This window comes from Rhinopithecus bieti, unplaced genomic scaffold, assembly GCF_001698545.2.
Source record: "Rhinopithecus bieti isolate Rb0 unplaced genomic scaffold, ASM169854v2 scaffold_16999, whole genome shotgun sequence".
Taxonomy (NCBI): Eukaryota; Metazoa; Chordata; class Mammalia; order Primates; family Cercopithecidae; genus Rhinopithecus; species Rhinopithecus bieti.
Genome location: NW_016808939.1, coordinates 2,128,677 through 2,154,223, shown reverse-complemented (window position 1 = coordinate 2,154,223; position 25,547 = coordinate 2,128,677). Strand labels below are relative to the sequence as shown.

At 38.6% G+C, this 25,547-nt stretch overlaps 1 protein-coding gene across 1 annotated transcript in view; it reads left to right on the top strand.

Moving 5' to 3' along the window:
* DDX60L (DExD/H-box 60 like) overlaps nt 1-25,547 on the top strand; it is a 120,073-nt gene that overhangs the window by 68,887 nt on the left and 25,639 nt on the right. The window contains 9 exon segments of the mRNA XM_017887899.1: nt 1,207-1,311; nt 1,833-1,960; nt 3,801-3,861; nt 3,932-3,996; nt 7,039-7,200; nt 11,895-12,060; nt 13,379-13,531; nt 14,751-14,855; nt 21,528-21,728. Of these exon segments, the coding sequence (XP_017743388.1) occupies nt 1,207-1,311; nt 1,833-1,960; nt 3,801-3,861; nt 3,932-3,996; nt 7,039-7,200; nt 11,895-12,060; nt 13,379-13,531; nt 14,751-14,855; nt 21,528-21,728 (1,146 nt within the window).

Genomic DNA, 25,547 nt, shown 5'->3' with positions numbered 1-25,547 from the left:
AAGAAAATCTTGCTCTATTAACCTTTGGAACCTCACCACAATCTTGAAGGCAAGCAATGAAGACGTTGTCATTCTCATACTGTAGACAAGAAAGTCAGAACCCCAGGGAGTAGTGAGTAGAGCTGTGATTAGAACCCAGATGTGCGGCACAGTCCACCAAACAGCCCTTCTTTGCTTTCTGAACTCTATGTTTGGAGTGGCTCCTTTAGTCCAGTATTTCCAATCTTCTAGGAACCAGTAATAGGTATTTTTTAAAGGAAGGGTTCCTTCCTCAAATAAGTTTGGGAGAAGTGTGATGTCCTATCCTTTTCTTGGAGATTCACAGTGCACATGAACATAACAGAAACCTTGACATAAAGATATTTGGTTAACTTGTTTAATAGGGTCTTTTCCATAGATTTCTCATGTTTAATTTTCTTTCTTGGTGTTATGGTTTAGATGTTACTTTATCCCTTTTGTACACAATAGATTAGAAGAAGTGGTGATTGAAGCCAGAGGAGTATAGAACACAAAGGTTATGCGGACAGAATTTGTTCTTGTACCCTACACAGTGCTTTGTGTGTAACATCAACAGTATTTGTAAGAGAAAGAGTAGTGCATGAGTTCTAAAGGCTTAAGACAAAAGCTGATCAGTAACCAGAGCAGCCATCAGGTAGAAATTTCTCTGAGTATCTGAAGGTTGTCTGAGGGTCTTTGTCCTTGTAAAGTTGATCCAGTTCTTATATTGGATTTCTAGGGGCAAAGCTTTGTCTCATTTTACATGTCTTGGTAGCCGTAAAATCATCTTCATCACTGAACACATTTTAATGTCTGTTTCAAAGGGATATTTCAAAAAGAAATGTATTTTTTTGTCTAAACTGAGGCTATTCTGTAAGAGCTCATATTTTCCAGCCACCTAGTACCCTCATTGGCATTCTAGGGATGTTTCATAGAGCAGTGTTAGTTTATTATCTAGTGCAAATAGTCTCAGTACTGAAACTTATTAGTGGACTTTGGAGTTTTCCATTTCAGCAGGTTAGGGATGCTACTTTGTTAAGATTTTAGTAACAGATCCTTACAGAGATGAAATATTACAGTTTATTGCCTTTTAATGTCCCTGGATTCATAGATAAAGACTTGAGGGTTTAGCCATGAAAGATAAAATAAAGGAAATATAAACATTGTAATTTTATTTGTTCATCCATCCATTAATTTGTTTATTCACAGATTGAAAAGTATGGATTCCCACCTGATCTTATCCTCACCCCTCAAGAAAGCATCCAGCTTTATGACACAATGGCTCACGTCTGGGAAGCTTGGCCCAGGGCTCAGGTAAATGTAGAAATATATATTCATCAAAATGAACTTTAGTTAATGCTATTCCAGAATATAGCAAAATTCTCTTGAGGTAAGCACACGTATTCTCTCTATTTGCTGATGCTGCTATTTTGAAATAATCAGTAATTTTTTCTTTTCTTCAGACATTCTTTGTGACTTTATTATTGTACGTAGCATGGAATATTCTATAATTCTGGAAAATATTTCTTCTTTTAACTTTTGGGATACTATACTACTTTAACTGTGTTTTTGGACTTATATTCCTTCATTCTCTTCTCTGTTGGTTTTCGTCTTTTCATCAGCTGTGCCCTGTATTCTTTCTTTTGAAGAGTTCACCCATCGTCATAGGTTTATGTGTTAGAAATTATTGGGAGGTAGGAAGATTTTCAACAACCGCTGTCCTCAAGGAGTTTGCAATTTGGTTAAGGAGACAAGTAAACTTAAATACACCATTGTATCTTTCTTACTATAGATTGCATAGCTTAGCTTAATTTTGTAATAATTTTCCCCCCAAGGAATTGTGTCCAGAGGAATTCATTCTTTTTAAGAATAAAATAGTCATTAAGAAGTTGGACGCTAGAAAATATGAAGAAAACTTAAAGGCAGAATTGACAAATTGGATTAAAAATGGCAAAGTGAAGAAGGTAATTTTCATACTTTCTTGGACAAAGTTTTGCTTAATTGTTAATTGTTTGGAGTTGCATAATAATTTTGCTAATAACTGTTTTATAATCTTTTCATTCCAATTTTTGTTTTAGTAATTCCATTTAAACATGTTATACAGTGAGTATGAGATAGAAAAAAGGAGGAGGGAACTGATTTCATTTATTAGCTCAGTGACCTTTAAAATATGTGCCATAGGCTTTTGGTTTCTTCAGGTAACAGCTGCAAACAGCTAAAAACAAAGAACCTTTAACTTTAACAAGAGAACCAATGTTGCCGAGACTTTCACAGAAGAGCAGCTGGCTCTAGAGGAATGATAGTTAAAATCAGGAATTAGTAGAGGGGCTAATCTGGGTAAGTCTTGTGCAAATAAAATAAATTATTTAAAATAACCAATCTCTGAAACTCATGTACGTGATGATAAATGAGAGAATATAAATATACTTGCAAGAGGCTCAGGCAAATTTATAGATGACAGACTCATAGGTGACTATGCTGAGAAGCAAAGATATCCTTGAGCATAACATTGATGGATCTTTGGTTCTAGTTTGCTGACTGACTGTCATGTTAATTTGCCTTTTTCACTCTGGTGGTGAAAGACATAAAGATAAAAATGGTATTGGTTGGCCAGGTGTGGTGGCTAACACCTATAATCCCAGCACTTGGGGAAGCTGAGGCGAGTGGATCACTTGAGGCCAGGAGCTTGAGACCAGCCTGGCCAACGTGGTGAAATCCTGTCTCTAAAAAAATACAAAAATTAGCCAGGTGTGGTGGCGCACGCCTGTAATCCCAGCTACTCTGGAGATTGAAGTCGGAGAATCACTTGAGTCTGGGAGGCAGAGGCTGCAGTGAGCAGAGATCATGCCACTGTACTCCAGTCTGTGCAACAGAGGGAGACTTATTCTCGAAGGAAAAAAAAAAAAAGATATTGATGTTAGGAAGTATTACAAATAATTTAGCCTATTTGGCACAGAATGCTGTGTTCCATTAAATGTTAATCGGGGAAAACTGAATACCAACGATGTCCCTATTTGCCACCCCTCAAATGATAATTAAAATGAAAAATAACTTTTTCAAGAAAATGTATTCATGATAGCACGTAACTATTTCATCAGATTTTCCATTGTATATTATGTAAAGGAATTTAATGTTAGTTTTCCTGATATAAAATAACATTTATTTTTTTCTGATTAAAAAAGAATTAGATGCTGTTTATAAAAAATTATAAAACATGGAATAGTAGGATAAAAGTTACCACCCACAATTTCAACAGTATCTGAGGTGAACAACTTGCTACACTTCTATTGATCATTGTATTTTGTGATTCATTCATCTCTTGAATTTTCAGTTAAGCATTATAAACATGTCTCTATACTATTACAAATTATTGGTAGACATAGTTAAAACTTTTTACTTTTAAGAGGTTCTTTTCCATTATTGATTTTATATACTTCTTAACATATTTGGTTATCTAATAATTGGAGAAACCCTTTGTCACTCTACCTGCAACAGTTGAAACAGCAACATTTTAGGAACATCCTTATCCTACTGACTTATTTCTAGTGCCTACAAAAATATCATATATTTTATATCTTTTATTGTCTATTCTTTAATATAGAGATGTCTGTGACTCTGTTGACTTCTACCACTACTTGATAATATTTCTAAAAGGACCATTTTAAAAACCTACCCAAAACTATATATGAAAAAAATTCTTCTAATTTTAGACAACAAAATAATTCCTTTCTTCTGTTTCTGCAAATTCTTTCTTTCTTATTTTTTTTTTTTTTTTTTTAAATAAATTTTAAACTTACTGCTGTAGTCAAAAGAATACTGAAGAACCTTAGTCCGGAATTCAATTGACAGTTCAGAAGAAAATTAATTTATTTTTATTCTGCCCAAACGCAAAGACTTTAACGCCCAGATTTAGGTAGAAGCATCATGCGTAAACACATGCTTTCCCTCTCTGTTGAAAAGCTTAAGACAAATGGATAAGTTGCCTGCAATATTTTTTTTGTCCCCCGTCCTAAACGTTAAATTTTTCCCCTGGGATTTTACAAACATTTTGTATCTTTTGTAAGTAACTGAAACTTAATTTATCTTTGTTTATATGTTAGAATTTTTTGTTTGGTTTTGTTTTCAATTAGTCTCATTTATATATAGTGGTTAGAAGTAACCCTACTTTTGCTATTTTGTTGCATTTTAGAAAAATAATATAGATTTTATTTTAAAGAAATGAGTCAGTCTTCTAGGTCAATCCTTATAAAATTTTCATCTTATTACCCTCTTAATTCTTTGACTCTTGATTTTAAAATGTTTTGGCTTTCCTAAATGTTTTTTGTAAGTAGCGATCATTAACTTTAGCAATGTTCCTGTAGGAACTAAATTGCATTTTTTATGTACAGATGTAAAACACATAAAGCATTCATAATTTATTGAATGGTTGGTTTTTAACTTATAGCTAAGAAAACTAAGCCCACAGTCTTTCCTTGATATTGTGTGGTATAATAAAAAGACCTTGAGTGGTATTTAGCATCTCTCATTGATTAAGAGAACTGAAGTGGTACACATTAAGTGGGTAACACTGTGTACCCTGGACCCACTCTAATAATCAGAACCAAAAAACTTATTTAGCCCAGAGAATTTTAAATTATTTTAACTATGAAAGTTTTGCATAAAATAAATTCCCAGCACCTTGATCTAATGGTAATGTGAAATTGTTTACAAAGACAAATCCACAAACACAAAGGTGTGTAGATATGTTAAATGGTAGCACTAAGCCACATGTGTATTGTTACGCATCCAAAGTCCGTGCTGGTGGTCAGTAACTAAAAGATGATGATGAGAGAAATTAAAGAGTAGTATGACTGAAGTCACAAATGTGGGGAATTACAAGAAAATTTCTTCTTCTTTTGTGCTTGGACCAGAGTAAACAAATGAGGTATTCTGCCAATGTGTTATAACATTTATCTAGATTGCTTTCCAGTGTGGCTCTGAATTTTAGTTAGAAACAAATGTACGCCTATATGTCACTGAGGAATGGCTGAAAGTATGACTTTGGGATAGGAATCTGAATAGAAACAGGATTCATTATTTATGCACTTATATGCATTTAATTTTTTTTAAATAAATTATTTTTAAAAAGTTATTTTAAATGTTTGGGAACGAGATCTTTGCCAGCTTTAATGGAGTTTCCAGTTGTCTTGAAAGTATGCTACAGAAATCCTAGGTTGAGTCCACTGGTTTGTAGCTCTGGAACATTGAGAACTCTATGACAGTTGGTTTAGACTCAAGCTGGGTCAACTTCCCTTCCTTAATCCGGACTCTAGAAAAACGCATGGTGCTGACAAAATGCATGATTAGCGACTGGTGCCCATGTAGAGGTGCAGTTAAGAGCACATACTTTGGGTCAAATCTTAGCTTAAATTCCAGCTCTGCCCTCCTTTGGCTATGTAACTTCTGAAAATCTGTTTAGCCTCTTGCAGCCTCATTTGAAAAATGGAGATAATAACTAATTCATTGGGTTGTGATGTGGATTAAATGAGGTAATTTATATAAAACACTTATCAGTAGAAAACATGACTGATTGAGGCCCATTCACTAGCCTTTTTTTTTTTTTTTTACACTGGACTCTTGTCATAGATTAACAGAGGGATTAAAAAAGGAAAATTAATTCTAGATGTCCTAGGTTTGTTTGTGTTAAAGCAGTAAGAAGAATCGTTTAATGCTGTGATTTAGGGTACTGTTTGCAACCAGTAATATATGGGTGTTGCCTATTAACTTGTATTACTGTGAACAGGGAGGCAGATTTAGAAGTGCAGTTAGACATATAGCCTCTGCTTCAGTGAGCTGCAGTTGCGCCACTGCCCTCCAGTCTGGGTGACAGAGAAAGAGCCTGTCTCAAAAAAAAAAAAGCCTCTGAAGTTGAAGCTGAGTTGCCCAGGTTCTAATCGCAACCTGACCAGTTACTAGACTATGTGACCTTGAAGACATTTTTAAATTTCCTTTGACAGTTACTTCTTCATCTGCAAAACAGAGATAATATTACCTTCCTCATAACATGATGGTAGAGATTAAATTGGTTAATATATTTAAGCCACATAGAATAGTGCCTGGAACTTGGTCATTGTTTGCTATTACTACTTTTGCTTTTTTACATACCAAATCTTCTTACCATGCGTAGTAGACTGATTTTCCTAGTCTTTGTTTCTTCAGTGTACTCATTTAATGCTGATCAGCTAAATAAGATTTCTTTTCGAAGTCTGTTTTCTAAACATGCTAGTAAACCCATGGCCTCACAAGTAATATTCGAAAAAATTCTATGGTGAACTCAGCCTATAATGGGTGTAATATTACTGGACATTACATATATTGAGCCAAAACATTTTTTTTTAGCAAACTGTATGTCAAGATGATAGTGGTAGATGGACATGTGATATTGTCAAACTCCCCAAAATATTTGAAGATATTTATTCTGAGCCAAATATGAGTGACCATGGCCTGTGACACATCCCTCAGGAGATCCTGAGAACATATGCCCAAGGGCTGCAGCTTGGTTTTATATGTTTTAGGGAGATATGAGACATCAATCAAATATATTTAACATATACATTTGTTTGGTCCAGAAAGGCAGGACAACTCAAAGTTGGGGAGGGAGGCTTCCAGGTTATAGGCAGATTTAAAAATTTTCTGATTGGGAATTGGTCGAAATAGTTATCAACAGAAAGGGATGTCTGGATTATGGTAAAAGGTTGTGAAGACCAAAGTTTTACCATGCACATGAAGCCTCCAGGTAGCAGGCTTCAGAGAGAATGGATTATAAATGTTTATTATCAGACTTAAGGTCTGTGTTGGTGTTAATGCTGGAGGGTATAGTGAGGTGTGTCAAACCCCCACTTCCCATTGTGGCTTAAACTAGTCTTTCAGTTGAAATTTTAGAGTGCCCTGGCCTAGGATGAAGTCTATTCAGATGATTGGGGGGTCTTACAATTTTAATTTTGGTTTACCAATATGGATGGAAACATAGTCTTTTCAAAGCACTATTTTATTTGTTTTAAGGTTTAATAATGGTGATGTGGAAAGAAGAGCTGGAAGTGTATGCACTTTTCTGGAGAAGATAGAGACAAAAAGCCATCTCCACACTGAATGTCATAGTTATGTCTTTGAAATAGATGAAGTATTTAAAAAAGTAAAACAAATGGAGAAAACACAAAAAAGGAGGTAAGTATTAATGTTTACTTAAACAAATTGGCCCCTAAGGACTTAAAATATTTACAAGACACTGTCAGAAATGTTTAGAGACCTGAGCCACAAAGGGGTTCTTGTTATTGTTATTGGTTCTTGTTTTTGCAAATAGAGTAAATTTGGGTGGGAGGATGGGAGGAAGGGAATCCCTCTTATACGTGTAGATAGATTTCATTTAGGAATCAGGAGAGGTGGGACTACATCCTGTAAGACTAAGAATCAACTGGGCCTCCTAGGAGGCCCTCAGTCTACTTAACCATAACCTGTATTCATGCCCCAGGGCACAACCTGGAGGTTTCCTGGTCTGTAGAACAGTTATTCACTATTGGTGGGAGTATAAATTAGTTCAGCCATTGTGGAAGATAGTGTGGCGATTCCTCAAAGACCAAAAGACATAAATACCATTCAGTCCAGCAATCCCATTGCTGGGTGTCTACCCAAAGGAATATAAATCATTCTGTTGTCAAGATGCATGCATGCATATGTTCATTGCAGCACCATTCGCAATAGCAAAGACATGGAATCAACCTAGATGCCCATCAATGATAGACTGGATAAGGAAAATGTGGTACATGTACACCATGGAATACTATGCAGCCATAAAAAGAACGAGATTATGTCCTTTACAGGGACATTGATAGAGCTGGAGGCCATTATTCTTAGCAAACTAATGCAGGAACAGAAAACCAAATACTGCGTGTTCTCACTTATGAGTAGGAAGTAAATGATGAGAACACATGGACACACAGAGGGGAACAACACACACTAGGGCCTATCAGAGCGTGGAAGGTGGGAGGAAGAGGGAGAGAGAGGATCAGGAGAAATACCTAATAGGCACTAGGCTTAATACCTGGGTTATGAAATAATCTGTACAACAAACTCTCATGACCTACGTTTACCTATATAGCAAATCTGCACATGTACCATTGAACTTAAAATAAAACTTAAAAATAAAAAGAATGGCCTATAGAATGAATTGCCATACCAATTGTATACGTGGGGTAGAACTTCACTGCTGTGATTTTTTTTTTTTTTTTTTTCTCCCCAAGGTCTGATTAATTCTGACAGTTCTATGGTCAAAATATTTCTTCTCTCCTTGCCATTCTGTCCGTCCTCACTTACTGGCTCTGCCTTGGTTCAGGTGCTTGCCATTTGTTATTTGGGATTCTTTGGAGTTTTTCTCATGTGTAATTTCTTGTTCCAGGTTCACCTCTTCCAATGTTATTGACGTACAGGTGCTGGTGTGATTGTTCTGTTTTGGGATTCTATAATGGGTGTTGCTTTTCTGGCCAGAAACCTCTGTGGCCAACGTCACCTTTGCTGCGTACAGCCAGGCATGCTAGTTGCAGAGGGGTGGGCAGCTCCAGGCACTAGCACAGGCACCAGCTTCCTGTGAGGCTGGGGCTGGACCAGGCATACTGCAGGCAGCTTCCATGGCTGGCACTGGGGAACATGGTGGTGCCCAGAGATGCCAGGAACTGAAGAGCCTCAAAGAAGTTATCACAGCCCTGGCTTGGAGAGCTCCTAGGTCTGGGCTCCTCGAAGGGCTGCAGCTCTTCTCTCCTTCTCTCTTCTCTCCTGCTTGTCACCCATAACGTGGCAAGCAAGTGGTGTGTTTCAGCCCCGTTTGTGTTATAGCTCTTTTAGCCCTGCCATTCAGTGGGTCCTAAGTTCTTGTCCTGCATCCAGGAAGAATGAGGTACACAGACAAGTGGAGGGTGAGCAAGGTGAAGAAGAGCTTTACTGGGAGATGGAACAGCTCAGAGGACACCTGCAGTGGGTAGCTTCTCTCTGCAGGTGGGATGTCCCAATGAGTGTTGAGCTCTTAGCGGAGAAGAGACCCTGGATGGGTTGCTCCTCTCTGCAGGCAGGTAATCCCATCAAGTGCTCAACTCTCAGTGGAGAGGAGACCCTGGAGTGAGTTGCTCCTCTTTGCAGCTGGTTGTCCTGTTGAGTCCTCAGCTCTTAGCAGAGAGGAGGCCATGGAGTGGGTAGCTCCCCTCCACAGCTGGTAATCCTGACGTCTGCTCACCTCTCAGCAGAGAGGAGACCCTGGAGTGGGTAGCTCTTCTCTGCAGCTGGTCGTCTGTTGAGTCCTCAAGTCTGGCTGAGTCTGAGGTTTATATGGGATTCAGAGAAGAAGAAGTGTGTGCCAATTGGTCCATGGGTGGCCATGGGCAGGCCTGGAGAAAGCACCATAAGTTCCTATGCCAGTCCACAGGACTGGCAGCCCAGCCCCCAGGTTTCAGGCCTTCCCCAGCTTGAAGGTGGAACTTCACCAGGGACCCACTCCTTTCTGCTCGGAGCTTGTCTGCCTCCTGCTGCTGTTCATGGCACCCAGGCTGTTTGTGCCAAAGAGCCGCCTGCAGACCAGCGCCGAGCTGCTCTTAGCCCCTACCTTGGCCTCCCTCCCATGCTCACTGGCACTCAATGTCTGGAAAGGGCCGAACCAACAGGGGGCTGGCATGTCAGCACTGTCCTGAGCGTGCACATACCTGGCTAGGTTGTGACAGCACCTGGGCTTGGCCTCAACTTTGCTCTGAGATTGGAGTGGGTGCCAGGAGCAGGGAGAGGCCAGGCAGCAGGAACAGACACTTCTGAGCCTGTGGAGTAGGGACTGGGAGCAGAGAGAGGCCAGGTAGTGGGAGCAGGCACTTCCAAACCTGCAGGGGCAAGGTGGCCTTCCTGGGCCCCTGAGAGCACAGAGATGCCTGGGCCCACAGTTGCAGCTTGGGTGGCTGCAGCTACACCTGGGAGGGTGGGGCTCCTGCCCACTCCTGGCACCCAAGTGCACAGGGAGGCCCAGGTCTGCAGCCATGGATTGGGTGGCTGCAGCTATGCCCATAAGGGCAGGGCTCCTGCCTGCTCCCGGCCCCCAAGAGCACAGGGATGCCTGGGTCTGCAGCTGCAGCTGCAGCTTGGGTGGCTACAGCTGTGCCTGGGGAATGCGTCTCCCACCCTGTCAACTCGGAAGTGGGCAGGACTTCCACCTATTCCCAGCTCCTGCTGGCTCCATGGAGCACACAGTCCTGGCCTTGCCTCCCCGACTGAAGCCAGTGTCAGGGCAGCGGCCGCCCCAGATTGGCCACTGCTGCCATCAGTTCTAACATGCACATTTAGTTAGATTGTCCTACATACAAAGTTCTTCCTTCTGAATTGCTTGGTAGAGTTGTTAAAGGGTAGGCACTCACACGAATTGCTCTCTACCATCTGAATCTATGTACTACACACTGCATCTACATGGAGGGCCTTCCTTTCTGTTGGCTCATAAATCTGCTCATTTCCCCACATCTTTTGTTTTAAATCTGTCTTCTCTCTGAAGTTTATAATGATTCCCTCAGATAGATTTATTACCCTTTGTCTTTTGTTGTCATTCCACTTTGAATCATTAAAACATTTGGATCAATTATAACACTGCATTGCAATTGTTTCCATAGCTTTACTTTCTTTAGATTGGGAGTTCCCTTACAAGAACTGCATATTCTTCTTTGAGTCCCCTAATAATAGCATATTGCCTGGCACGTAGTAATAGTGCTTCATGAACACTTTTGAAAGACTAATTAAACCTTCCCTCAACATTTGTCGTAGTCCATAACAAATTATCATAGACTAAGTGGCTTCTAAACAGAAATTTATTTCTCACAGTTCTGGAGGTTAGGAAGTCCAAGATCAAGGTGTTGACAGAGCTGCTTCTTGGTTCATAGAGAGCTGTCTTCTCTGTGTCCTTACATGGTGGAAGGGGCGAGGGATCTCTCTGGAGGCAATTTTATAAGGTCACCCGTCCCTTTCATGAAGACTTTGTCTTTATTACTTAATCACCTCCCAAAGACTCCACCTTCTGATATCACACATGGAGTTTAAGATTTCAACATATGAATTCGTTTTGAGGTGGACAAAAACATTCAGTCTGTAACAATATTGAAACAACTTTCATAGCCTTTGTAATTCAGATATTTCCTAAAGACTAGGGCAAGCTCTCTATTGATTTCACCACTGCTTTGGTCTTTTTTCTGCTTGTTGGACATAGGAGAAGGGAAAAGTACCTGGGAGAGAGATGTTGAAGCTCCAGGTGTTCTCGGTGACTGATTCTCTTCAGTCAGTCTTTTTTCAGGACTAGAAACTACATTTCAAGTTGGATGTGTAGTGAACGATATTGGCCATGAAAATAAAGAGTATTTAATGGTATAATCAATTTTTCTCTTAGGCCTAGTCAGGAAGGGTCTCTGTTGTCAGCATGAATATTTAAAATACCCTTTTCTGTCTGGAACCCTCTTCATTAGACCAGAGTTAGTGGGATCAGAGGATGTGCCAACTCATTCTAGACTGTGCCACGCACCCCACCCCCTTTGCTTTTCCACTTTGCTCTGGCCACTGCTCAAGAGATTCAGGAGCAGAAATTTTCCTGAGAAGAACTGGGTATCTGTTACAGCGTGAAGGAGGAGAAATTTTGCAGAGAAAAGGAAGAATATACAGGGGATTTTGCTGATGAGGGGCTCTGACTGCTAGATGAAATGGTGGAAGTACACGTGAGGAAGGGGAGACCAAGTCAGGATTGATGGAGCTACTGTCAATGTCGGATGACCAGGCGAAATCTGTGGGGCCTTAGGCTTCTTTCTGTAACTGAATATGAGTTTTCATTACTTAAAAGTTTATTTTTTTTTAAATAATAGCATTAAAAAAAACCCAAAGAAGGCTAAAAAACTGGAAAGAAAACTAATGTATAGAGCTGAATATATTAATTTCCTGGAGAATCTGAAGATTCTGGAAATCTCTGAGGACCACACGTATGCTGATGTCAAAGCCCTGCACACTGAGGTTACCAGGGACAAAGGCTCAGTACGTCAGAGAATTATTAATATAATACTTTACAGTTGTGACATTTTATCATAGTGATTGTTTAATATCTTTGAACACTGAAATGACTTGTGTAATACCTTTGAAATATGATTATCTCTGTGTATTATTTTGTCTGTTTTGCAATGATTATCCCAATTTAATGTGCTGAAGTTCTATAGGTGACTCTTCCTTGCTCAGTGTGAATGTCAGCCTCTTAGTTTATAGCCTGATTCTAGAATTCAATTCAACATGATATATTTTAATACTGGTCACGTTTGGGTTTATGTGACACAATGTATTTTAAATAATATCAACTGAAAGTTTCAATTTCAGAGACCTTCTATATAACATTCAAAATATTTTATTAAACAGATATTGAAATATCCAAGGATAGTATGGCATTTAAACATTTTTTATTATGCAAGTAATTTATGTCCATTGGAGAAGTACTTGAAAATAAAAAGTAAAAATAATGTCACAGCTCAGAGAGACTCACTGTTCTATCAGATATTTTTTTTTCTATTGCCTGTAGTCACAAGCCTGTCCACACTCACATAGACATTCCGTGTATTTATTTGTTAATAAGATAGGCCATATTATATACAAATTAGTCTGTAATCTCCTTTCCTCCCTTACCTGTTTAGTTCTTGCCAACAATAGAGCTACATTATTATTTTAATAGCTTCATAGTGTATATTTATGTGGATGACTATAATTTATGTAACCAGTTGTCTTACTGTAGGCTGCATAGGCTATTTTTATTATTTTTTCTTGTTCTTGTAATACATTTTTACCTTTGACATCTTTGCCAACTGCTGGATTTCCTCCTGAGGATACATTCTTAGAAGTGAGGCTGTGAGGGTATGGACATTTTAAAGGGGTTGGATATGACTTCTGAGTGGTTCACAGTGAAAGTAAGAATTCTCTGAGCATCTAGAGTAGAGATCTTGCTCTGCCTTCTTGGAGAAGTCTCTCTCTCTTTGCTTGAAAAGGACTCTTAAGGTTCCAGTATAGAACTAGTCTCTCTCTCTCTCAGGCAGCAGAAGATCGTTTACTCATCTGTCCTGGGCATTTGATCTGCTGCTTCAATAGCATCTTCGCCTTTGGTTTATGAGTGCCTCTTCTCTGAGATAGTCTGTTCACAAAAATGGGCAGATTGTTTCTGTAGTCACAAAACATGTAGGCTCAGGGTCAAAGGACAGCCTCACTGTGTGCAAGATGTAAGTGATTTGTTCATGAAAATGTCCTTTGATTCTGACTGAACTTGAAATTAAATAAAATACATGATCAATTGTTTTACACTTCTCTCTTGTTTTAGACTTTGGATAGGGTATTACAACGAGTGCGATTTACAAGAAACGGCAAAGAACTGAAGGCTTTAGCACAAAGGGGAATTGGATATCATCACAGCGGCATGTATTTTAAAGAAAAAGAGTTCGTTGAAATACTCTTTGTAAAAGGGCTTATTAGGGTAGGTACATTTCTTTGCATTAAAAAAATAAAGTTGTGCATATATGATGCTGAATACCAGTAAAAGGTAAAAAATTATACCAGTTGTTTTTCTCATCTAACCAGTGTCTTTTTATTACAACTCGCTGGACTGTTCTGCTTCTCCATCTATCCCATTTATTGGAGGAGTTTAAAAATTATTTATACACTGAAAAATAATATTTATAATGAAGTAGTATAGCTGTGGTATCAACTCATGTGATCCACCTGCCTTGGCCTCCCAAAGTGCTGAGATTACCGGTGTGAGTCACCACACCTAGCCAGATACATTTTTTTTTTTTTAACAGTACTCGTTATGGCTAAATTCTGAAGTTTAGTGATTTGAGCCTTTCCTTTTTATTGATGAACTTTTAAAGATGAGCAAATAATGGGTTGAATTTGGATGGGTTTATAAATATCAATTAGAAAGTCTTTTTGCTTACTCTTCATCATTAAATAATTGAAATAATTATGGCACAGGTTAATATTAATGTATTTGACAGGAAGAGAGAGCAGCTATATGCACCTAGCACTAAACAGGTGATTGGGCACATAACTGATATTAAGAAAGTAAATAAGAAGGAAAATGTAACTTTATTATGCTTCAATTAATTAGATCAGTTATCTGTTTGGATAAAACCTCCATAAACAAACATGAGAATAAGAGAAGGTGGTTGTCCAGAATAAATAAGGCAAAACATTATTACCCCATCTTAAGGAAAATGTGTATGCTAGTTCTTCATTCATTCATGAATTTATTGGATACATGTTTATTGTGCATCTGCTCTGTGTCCAATACTCTTCCAGGTGTTGAGGGTACAGCAGTGGCTGAGAGAGATTAATGCCCATGTCCTCATGATACTTAAGGTCTTGGAGGGACAAGTAAACATGGTTATTTTAGAAATGATGGTGCAGGAAGTCTTTTTGGACATTTATGTAGAGATCAGAGAAAGCCTGCAAATGGAGATTTGGAGAAAATGATTTTAGGGCGAGCAAATGGCAACAGTTAGGATGCTGAAGTAGCAGTGTTCTTTGAATACTCAGGCAGTTGCAAGAACAGTGGGGCTAGTATGTTAGTTTTAATGATATGTGGTTTATTAAAGCTCTAAAAGTTGTTCAGTGACTGGAATGGAAAATAGACCTTGTCTCCTTATAGAGATGCTATATTGTGTATGAACTCTTCTTTTTTTTTTTTTTCCTAGGTAGTGACAGCTACTGGAACACTTGCCTCAGGGATCCACATGCCATGCAAATCTGTTGTGTTTGCTCAAGACTCAGTCTATCTGGATGCTTTAAATTACAGACAGGTAACTCTCTGACTCTTTAACTCCCACCGCTGAAGGCTGAGTGTGAAATAATGAACCATGTGGCACTCGCATCTGGTAACAGGCTACAGTTTGTGTCCTTCCTTTTACTTCCTATGTGGCATAGCATTTTTGAGTTGAGTGGCCTGAGATCTTGTTGCTTCATGTTGTGTGGTTTATCTGTTTCACTATTTTCTCACAGTTAGTGTTTATTGGCTTAATAATCTTAATGTAGTTCAGTTTTTAGTGTAGTTTTTATATTTCTTGAGAAATATACAGCTGTTCTGATTCTTGATCCTTTATAGTGCTCCTTTATTTTATTTTTCTGGCAGTATGTAAAATGGTCTGAAATTCCTTGCATTATCTGTTTCGTTTAATTTGCCTTTCTCTGTGTGTGGCACTTGGTATTATCAATTCCTGGGTCTTTTGGGAATCCTGTCATTTAAATTAGGTAGGTTTTGACTTCCTTACTTCAAGTTTAGTATTGAGTATTTAGGAGCCATTGACCATCTGTTTTCCAAATTCCAAAACTTTAATACCATTCACCTTCTTGGGGGTTTATGCTTTTTTTAAAAAAAGGTTTTCATTATCATTTTAGTGGAATTTCTGGAGTGAGAAATGTTACTTGGAGGTCTCTATAGATAACTTTTAAAATCAAGGATAAAATATGTCTGTCTTATAAGGCGAGGGAGGAAAGAAAGATAAAACAAGTTTGAGAGTGAGAAAATAAAATAAAAGAGAAGGGCTATATAACAGAGATTTAGACACAAAGACAAAGATGTTATACCTGAGCATCTTCTCATTTCCTTATGTGACATCCTATATGTGGTATAGATTGCAAGTCAAAGGGGAGAAAAATTACTTCCTCTCTACACACTGCTAAAAATAAAACCTGACAATAATTTTTTCCTAGTTTCAAAATATGAAAGATAAATTATAAAATATAAATTTTTTCATTTTGCTTATTCTTGAAATTTTCCTTTTCTTATTCAAATGTAGATCATGTGAACTCTGCTAGACTGGAATGTGAAGATTGTGATTTTACAGAGAAAAGGAGTTTATCTCCATTTCATGATGTTTTAGGATGTTGCTGTTTCACCCTTAAAAGCCATATTTTCCTTTTCTCAAGTATAGCTATAGACCATTTCACCTTTTACCATGTGCTGTTAGGAAAAACAGAAAGTCCCTGAGCTGGAATTTTTCAGTCTTTCTCCTTTTCATGTAGTGAGCAAAGTTTCTCTTAAGGGACTTTTGTTTCCTTCAGAATTATGGTCTCCTTTTTTCTCTTCCTTGCCAGAATCACTTGTTTGGAAGAAATCCAACATCATTTATTTACTATGGACCATAATGAAAGTGGAACTACTTTGTTATCCTGCCCCGATGACTTAGCATTATCTCCTAGGACAGAATAAAATATATTTTCTCTGTGAATGGATTTTGTTTGTTTCTCAAGGGTCAGGTGGCAGACCTTTCTGGGAATTACACCTTGCACTTAAACCCCTCAACAACCGCCTAATCATCCCAAATGTCAGGTTGCCCCTGTTTAGAGAAATGCACTTAAATCAGAAATGCATTTCCATGTTATTTACAATTTGTCTAGAAGGGTGTGTCATATGATGAGAACCAGAAAATGTTAGTTCTACTGCTTGCACTTTTGTACCAAAAGTATTTCATACATTTCAGTTTTGTCATGATCATATAGCTACAGCCTTAGTTTAGCTGTCATTATTTTGACTTCACCTCAGTATTTTGACACATCTTCCAAGTAGAAGTAAGCATTTACTATGTTTTAAACTTAAAAGTTTTAAAAAAGAAAATCTACCTGTGGATTTACATTTCTCACTCAACAGTTAATTATTATTTAGAAATATAAATAGAAAATTCAGTCTCCAAAGCTGGTTTCCCAGGAACTGACTTCAGTGACTTTGTCCAGCTGTATCAGAATCTTGTTCTTTCTCTAGATCTATTTAAATAGGAGGCATGAAGCTGTGCATCTTCCTTCCTTCTAGCTTTTTTTTGATAGAGGAATCTAGTCTCATGGGAGTGTGATTTTTCCTAGCACAGCGGGTAATACAGACCCCTGAACTATGTATTTTATATTAGGTCTTTAAAGCAAATAATATGCTTTACTGTGTTAATTGAAAAAAAAATGATGTGGATTTTCTGCTAACATGCCATTTTCTCCTTTTGGTCTTTCCATTTTCTATCATTTAAAATATACTCATTTATATATTCCTTCAAATGGCATTTATTATGAGTCAAATACATGTCATGACCTGTTCCTAGGTGTCTTCCTCATGTTACTCAATCTTCATAGGACTTTATTGCCTGTAAAATAAAGAGAATACTTGTTAGCTTCACCTTCCTGGCTTTTCTTCAACAATCAAGGAGAGCAGATTACACAAGGCTGTGAGTAGCAGGAAGCTGTGATTGTTAGAATCATTGGGAGCAGCCACTGAGAAAGCTGCCTACCATAGTCTGCTGCCTGGGTCCTAATGAGTCACTTCTCTCCCATAAGCAAAAACACATTTACTGCCTCCCAGGGTCTCCAGAAGTCTCCTTATTGGCATAAGCCTGGGATTTCTCTAGTCATCAGAATGCCCTTATTGCTTTCACAGTCTCTTGGTATCCTTTCCTGGGCCTCTTCACCACCATGTCAGCGTTACCTTGATTCTGCCTACATTCAAACCAGCCTGTTGCCCTGCCCCTGCCCTGGTGGCCTGGCTCAAGTCTTGCCTCAGGTACCTATGTGCTAGATCTTCACAGTGCTTCTGAAGCAGTGTGTATAAGGATGAATATAGGGGGATCTGGTCCTAGATTCCCTAGGCTTAGATCTGACCTTACTCTTTACTAGCTGTTCAACCACGGACACGTTAGTTAATTTCTCAGGTGTCAGTTTCTCAATCTATCTGTACGATGGTGAGAATAATTATATTTCAGAAGGTTATTATGAGGACTAACTGAAAAATGTACACCACTCAGAACTGTGCCCGGCACATAGTAAGTGCTCGATGAATGCCAGCTGTTATTAGTAGGGCCCTTTGCATCCTGATCACCATGTGATTTTTAAATATATATATATTTATTTCTTGTTTTTTCCTAGTGAGAACCTTCTGGCACAAATTGTTTTAGTAACTGACCTCTCATTTCTGCTATGCCTTGTTCATCAGGACCTTTGCTCTCCTTCTTCCTCTTAGAGACTTTCCCTTCTTTCCCCTGATTGAAATCGTAGCCCCTTTACAAGGGTCTGATTGAACTGTCTTTATGTGTTTTCTTGGAAGTCTTGTTTGATTACTCCAGCTTTGGGGAAATGTGATTGCACTTGTTCTCTCACTGTTGTTATGTACTCTTGTAAATTCCATTAAGGAATTTGTATCTCAAATAACGATTAGCATGGGAATGACAAGAGATGCTGAAGGTATTTGTGGAACTGATGATTTCTTCTGTACAATGTGCATCCATCTATGCTAGGCTGTCATTTTCAGTTGTGGTATAATGGAAACCATGATCACGGAAAATCTGCAGACATGAGGTGATTATTGTCAAACAGATGTGAGACTTCAGGTGAGATATCTGAACTGCTGGATCTTCCTTCACTATCTCCAGAACGGCTGTGATAATCACTACCCCACAGCCTCTGTAAGGATTAAGTGAACTAGGAAAGAGACACATTGAAGGTCCTTAATAAACATTTCCTTCTTCATTTACCATGCACACTTTTTCACTCCGGAGTCATCTTTAATGCTTTTTCTCTCCTTTGCTTTTGATGCTTAATCTATTACAAAAATCGTCCAATTACTCTTCTACAGTGGTGCCCTCAGATTTCTGTCTCACGATTTCTGTAGCCAGCATCCTTCTTCCTTCATTCTTTTCCCAGGGCTATTGTAAGAGTGTTAACAAAAGGACATGAGATCTGCAGAGGCAAAACAGTTTTATTTTCTGTAAAAAATAATCTGCAGATTGGAGAATCTCAGCCTTTACTGTATGTGAAAGTAGGCTCTTCAAAGAACAAAGGGAGGGTCTGGCTTAAATAGGGAAAGTTCTCAGCCTTATTTTCAGTCAGATCCTTTGTTTGCAAATGAAGGATTCAAACATCTTTCATTCTGATTGGTTGGAATAGTTGAGACCTGACCGAATGGTTTCCAAGCTTCGAACCAGAAGTTTCCATCAGATGTTTCAAACAACTAGGAGTGGAGATTTTCAGCCACAGTTTATCTTAGCACCACCAACAGCAGCTGGTTTGGCTTGATTGTAGGAAGGGTCCTTTGACACCTTTACCTGTTTCTGAGAACACAGCGTGCGTGACCACTCCCTCACCCTGCTGTGGCTACCTAGTTCTGTTTTAACTTTGAGCACCTCAGCCACAGGAGTCCATTCTGTCTGTTGACCAGGGGCCTACTTTAACAGTCCTCCTGGTTATCATTTGCCTGTATTCTATTCTGTGCCGCAGATGATGGATAGCATAGTTTTTCTTCATGTCATTTTCTGGCAAGGGAACATTTGATGGCGAATTCTACTCTTGGATCAAATATAGAAATGTTGGCAATATTCAAACCCTTTATCAACAAAATCCCTTTTGCTCTCTGTCTAAAATATGTATATTCTTATGCTCATGAACATTTGTCCTGATCAGTCTAATCTTCTTACTGTTTCTAATCATCTTTCTAATCTCTGTCTTCTTGCTCTCTTCTCTGGTATCATTTTTTTGCATGGGTTGTCTACCATGTAATCTTCAGGAATCTCATTTTTAGGATTCCCAGAGGCAGGCTCACATGGTCCTTGGGGACATGACTTTGATTAAAAAAAAAAAAATCAGGGATTAGTTGAATCTGCTACTTCTCAGTTGTTAGATTGTGGCTAAGTTACTTAAGTTCTCTGTGCTCAGTTTTCTCATCTTTGTTCTTCTTCTTCTTTTTTTTTTTTTCCAAAATCACATTAGAAGTCCTTCTTTATCTTTAACTGGGACTGACAATACTCTCTACCTCACTGGATTATTATGACGACTGCCTAAAACTAATTTATACAAAGGGCCTAGCACATATTAAGCATTGACTAAATGGCTGTTATTTCTTCTGCAATTAGTTGGTCCTTGACATACCTCTTCCACAAAGCCTTTCAAAATGTTGTATCTTTCAATAAATTTACTTGATTTGTATCTCAAGAGGCTTAGGCACACTTTTTAAATTTCATTACTTTTAACTCTATTTGTTAAAAGAGTTAGAGAAAATGGCTTAAATAGGGAACAGTTGCTGTTGGTGGTGCCAAGTGTGGTTAGAATTCCCCACTTCCAGCTGTTTGAAGGAAACATCCAGCAGACTCTTCTGGTTTGGAGCTTGAAACCACCCAGTCAGGACTCAACTATTTCAACCAAGCAGAACTGAAGAAGTTTGAATCCTTCATTTGCAAAAAAGCGTCTGATTGAAAACAAGGCTGAAAACTTTCCCTATTTAAGCCACTCTCTAGTTCTATTCCTCTCTCTCTCTCTCCCCCTCTCCCTCTCCTTCTCCGTCCCTCCCTCCCTCCCTCTCTCTCTCCTTCTCTTTGTCTGTGTGTGGTGAGAAAGAGTGGGGGGTATATGGACTCTAAGCTCCTTGACAGCAGGTTCCATTTGTAAGTTTCTTTTACATATCATCTTACAATCCCTGGTACAGTTGTCTGCATGATAGGGAATACCTGTTAACGACGCTACCTCTGAATATAAGGAAAAACACAAACTGCTTTTTCTATTATCGCACTTTATAATAATCACTACAATCAACACACAAGACTTCTGTGACCAGACGTGTGGGGATTTCTGCTCACCACCAAGTGAGCAGTCAGTTCTGCAGCTCAATTCAATTCCGTGTTACCAACCTGAAGATAGCATCAGATTCCACACATTGAGGGCTCAGTCTCCAAGACTGCCTCCTCTTCAGACACCAGTCACAAGTCCGGTCCTCTGGAACTTGTGACCAACTGGCTTCAAGTTGGGGTTCCCAGACCCCCTCTTTGGGTTCAGTTAACTTGCTAGAGTGGCTCATGGAACTCAAACACTTACGTTTGTCAGTTTATTATGAAGGGTGTTATAAAGGATACAGAAGAAGAGCTATGAGGGCAAGGTATGGGTCAAGGGGCATGGAACTCCCATGCCGTCTCAGGCACACCACCCTCCAGGAACCTCCGTGTATTCAGCTGTCTGGAAGCTCTTTGAGACAGTCCCTTTAGGTTTTTATGGAAACTTCATTACACAGGCCTGATGAATTAAACCGTTAGCCACTGGTGATCAACTTAACCTTCAGCCCTTCTCCCTTCCCCGGAAATTGCGAAGAGGGGCTGAAAGTCCCATTCCTCTAATCAGGCCTTGGTCTTTCTGGTGACCAGTCCCCATCCTGAAGCTGCCTAGAGACTGCCAGCCATCAGCCAACTTATTTATGCAAAGATGTTGGAGAGTCCAAGGATTTCAGGAGTCATATGCCAGCAACTGGGGCCAAAGACCAAATATGTATCACAATGCCTCATTATCTCTTTGGCCCAGCCACACTGTATTTTTTAAGTGCCATATTAACATAGATTAGTTTCAGGACTAAATGCACAATTTAACACAACCCCGGATAACAAGTGTAAAGTCATAGATCTTTGGACTTCATAGGAAATTATTTGGGGAGGTTTTACATTGTGATTCTTTGCTGCTTCCAGATGTCTGGTCGTGCTGGAAGAAGAGGTCAAGACCTGCTTGGAAATGTATATTTCTTTGATATCCCATTGCCCAAAATAAAAAGACTCCTTGCATCCAGTGTTCCTGAGCTGAGAGGACAGTTCCCTCTCAGCATAACCCTGGTCCTGCGACTCATGCTGCTGGCTTCCAAGGGAGATGACCCAGAGGATGCCAAGGCAAAGGTACCGTGATGGACGCTGCCTGAGGTTCAGTCTTCATTACTGACCTGGCTCTAGTCAGGTCTGCTGCTCTTTAGGAAGTCTGTCTTGAGAAAGAAAATAAACTTTCTTTTTGTTTGTTTGTATTTGTTTTTGGAGATAGGGTCTCACTGTGTCACCTAGGCTGGAATGCAGTAGTGCAATCATGGTTTACTGCAGCCTTGATCACCTGGGCTCAAGCGATCTTCCCATGTCAGCATCCCGAGTAGCTGGGACTACAGGTGTACATCACCATGCCCAGCTAATTTTTATTTTATTTTATTTTTGTAGAGTTGAGGGCTCACTGTTGCCCAGACTGGTCTCAAACTCCTAGACTCAAGCAGTCCACCTACTGTATTAGTCGGGGTTCTCTAGAACGACAGAACTAACAGGATAGATATATGGATAAAGAAGAGTTTATTAAGTATTAACTCACATGATCACAAGGCCCCATAATAGGCCATCTGCAAACTGAGGAGCAAGGAAGCCAGTCTGAGTCCCAAAACAAAAGAACTTGGAGTCTGATGTTCAAGGGCAGGAAGTATCCAGCATGGGAGAAAGCTGTAGGCTGAGAGGCTAAATCAGTCTAGCCTTTACACGTTTTTCTGCCTGCTTTATATTCTGGCCTTGCTGTCAGCTGATTAGGTGGTGACCACCCACATTAAGGGTGTGTCTGCCTTTCCCAGCCCACTGACTCAAATGTTAATCTCCTTTGGCAACACCCTCAAAGATACACCTAGGATCAATGCTTTGAATCCTTCAATCTAATTAAGTTGACACGCAGCGTTAATCATCACACCTGCCTTGGCCTCCCAAAATGTTGAGATTACAGGTGTGAGCCAGCGTGCCCAGCCAAGAAACTTTTTATCTGAGGAATGTGAGTGCCCTTTAATTATCAGGCTCAGAGAGGCATTGGAATGTGACAGGGTGTGACAGCAGTCATGTCTCACTCCCCTCTTGAGCTAAATAATTACCTCTTGAGGCCACTTGCTATGTGGGCTCTAGGCTAACTGACATGAAGTAGCCATAAAGCACCATACATTGGACACCGTACCTCATTCCCTGTAGTTCAACAATGTATAGCCAATCACAAATCAATGTTATTTCTGTAAAACTATGAGAACTCCTGTCAAAAAACTTTGTATCAGCCCACTTCTTGTCCCCTTTTGCCTTTAAAAAAATCTTGTAACAAAAGCTGAGCAGAATACTCCTTAGGACAGCTTGGAAGTGTGTCTGTCCCAGACAGCTGTCCTCAACCTTGGCCCAAATGGACTCTATATTAATTTTGCCTCAGTATTTTTTAGGTCCACAGTAGCAATATCTCTTCAGTTTCATCACTCTTTTAATGCGTTGTATTTTCTTGATTATTAGATGTTTCTTCAGGACAGAACAAAATAATTAATTTTGTTTTACCACCAAAGACCTTAAGGCACTAAGAATTACCAGGGTTATTTTAATATGTGAAAAGCAATGTAGTATAGTGGTTGAATTTTGGCTATAGGCTCATAAAGGTCTGGAATACATCCCTGGTTTAATTGTTTACTGACGATTAAACTTTAATAAGGCGATTACATTTTCCTAAACCTCAGAACTGTCAGCCATAAAATGGCAATAACAACCACTATAGATTGTAGTTAAATTAAATGAACTAATTAATGCAAGTCAAGGACTTCTTAGCATCATATTCGATTAGTAGTAAACACATAAATGCTAGCTATTATCATTCATAGTCTCAGGTCTTATGATTTTAGTTTTAGGGTTTTTTTTGTTTGTTTTGCTTTAGTATTCATTAAAGAGAAGAATGGGAAAAGCACTTGCTAACTTTTTCATTCTCTTTATATGTTGTTTTTTACTTTTCCTTTATAAAGGAGATCAAGTATAAGTGAAAACTGATAATATAACTTGTTTTTGACTGTCTATATATTTTTTGTGGAAAAATAGATTTGCTTCTACCTTAAATTCTGTTATGTTGTCAGCATTTGCCACTTAATTAGATCAATAAGAAATTTCTACATTAAAGAATTAACAGAAGAATTATAATTGAAATGAAAGATTGAATTTGTTCTCAAATGTATCACTCTTAATTCCAGGTAGGAATGAGGAAAACAGTATTGCTATATTAAAAATAAAAACTGTATTTTAAATATAAAATTACCTGTTTATAAAAGTTTATTTGGAACCATAGAAAAGCTGAAAGAAGGAAAACTCACCAATACTTAGTTCCACTACTCACTTGATCTTAGCCAAAAGGCCAAGAAGCGATAGTTCCGCTACTCAAAGGAAACTGCTTTATTATTTTGATATATTTCTCCCAGTCTTTTCTACCTAAATGTGGGTAAGTGTTTGCTTTTTAAAGAATGGATGCAGTTATGTTGAATTAGATACCAGAATTTGGTAAATTTGCCGGAGGTTTTCAATCAGAACAATTTTGGGGGGTATAACTCCATGTTGAGTAATATATAATTCACATTAAAATTTAAATTTAATAAAATGTCATTGTAAGGTTGCCAAGTTTTCCATATTCTTATATATTCATTATCATGACCAGTTACATCAGATTCCATTTGCCAAGATGAAGAGTCTTCCCAGAACCCTGTAGTGAGTCAGGTGTGTGCCTGTTGATAGTCACAGAGAACAGCGACACCCAGTTCTATGTAAAAGTGGCCCCATTCTTGAGCTCTTAATTTTGATTAATTTCCCAGGAAGAGAGAGTAGTACACTTTCAAGTTTTTTGTTGTTGTTTTTTATATAATAACATTTATGAGGGTGGCCTGTTTTCTGGGCTCCTGCATATTCGAGGAGATTTTTGTTTCTTTTGTAGTAAGGACAATTTAACCAGGCATAAATTTATTGGATTTGAGCCATTAGTTTTCAAAATTGTTGATGCTTCATTTTCTTTGGCATCTACTGTTGTAGAGATATAATCTGTGGCCCTACTGATTCCTTTTTTTTTTTTGTAGGTCACTTGACTTTTTCTGCCCATGTATATGGATCCTTTTCTTTATTCTTATATGTTACTTTTTTAGGAGAAGTTTCTATAGTTTTTTTTAATTGATAGTGTTTATCATATTCAGAACCTTTTCAATTTATCACATTCAAGTTGTTTTTGAAGTAATAAGTATATTAAATTAGATTTTTAATTTGGTTTCTATTTTAATTGCTTTGGTTTCTTTATTAGAAAAAGTTTCACTGGCTGGGTATGGTGGCATGTACCTATAGTCCCAGCTATTTGGGAGGCTGAGGCAGGAGGATCACTTGAGTCCAGGAATTTGAGGTTGCAGTGAGCTATGACCTACTGCACTTCAGCCTGTGATGGGAGGGAATGTTGCAAACGTCTCTGAAATGCCTATGAGGCCTTTTCCAATTGTCTTGGCTATCAGCATTTTCCTTCCTTTTAGTTATACAAATATATGCAGGCTGCTTGAATTCCTGCCCAGAAAGTAGCCTTTTCTTTTCTGCCACATGGCTAGGCTGCAAATTTTTCAGATTTACACTCTACTTCCCTTTCAAATACAAGTTCCAGTTTCGGGTCATTTCTTTGCTAACACATATGAGCATAGGTTGACAGAAGCAGCCAGGCTACATCTTGAACCCTTTACTACTTAGAAATTCATTTCTGCCACATACACGAAATCATATCTTTCTTTCTTTCTTTCTTTCTTTCTTTCTTTCTTTCTTTCTTTCTTTCTTTCTTTCTTTCTTTCTTTTCTTTCTTTTTTTTTTTTTTGATGTCTCATTCTGTCACCCAGGGTGGAGTGCAGTGGCGCAATCTCGGCTCACTGCAAGCTCTGTCTCTCAGGTTCA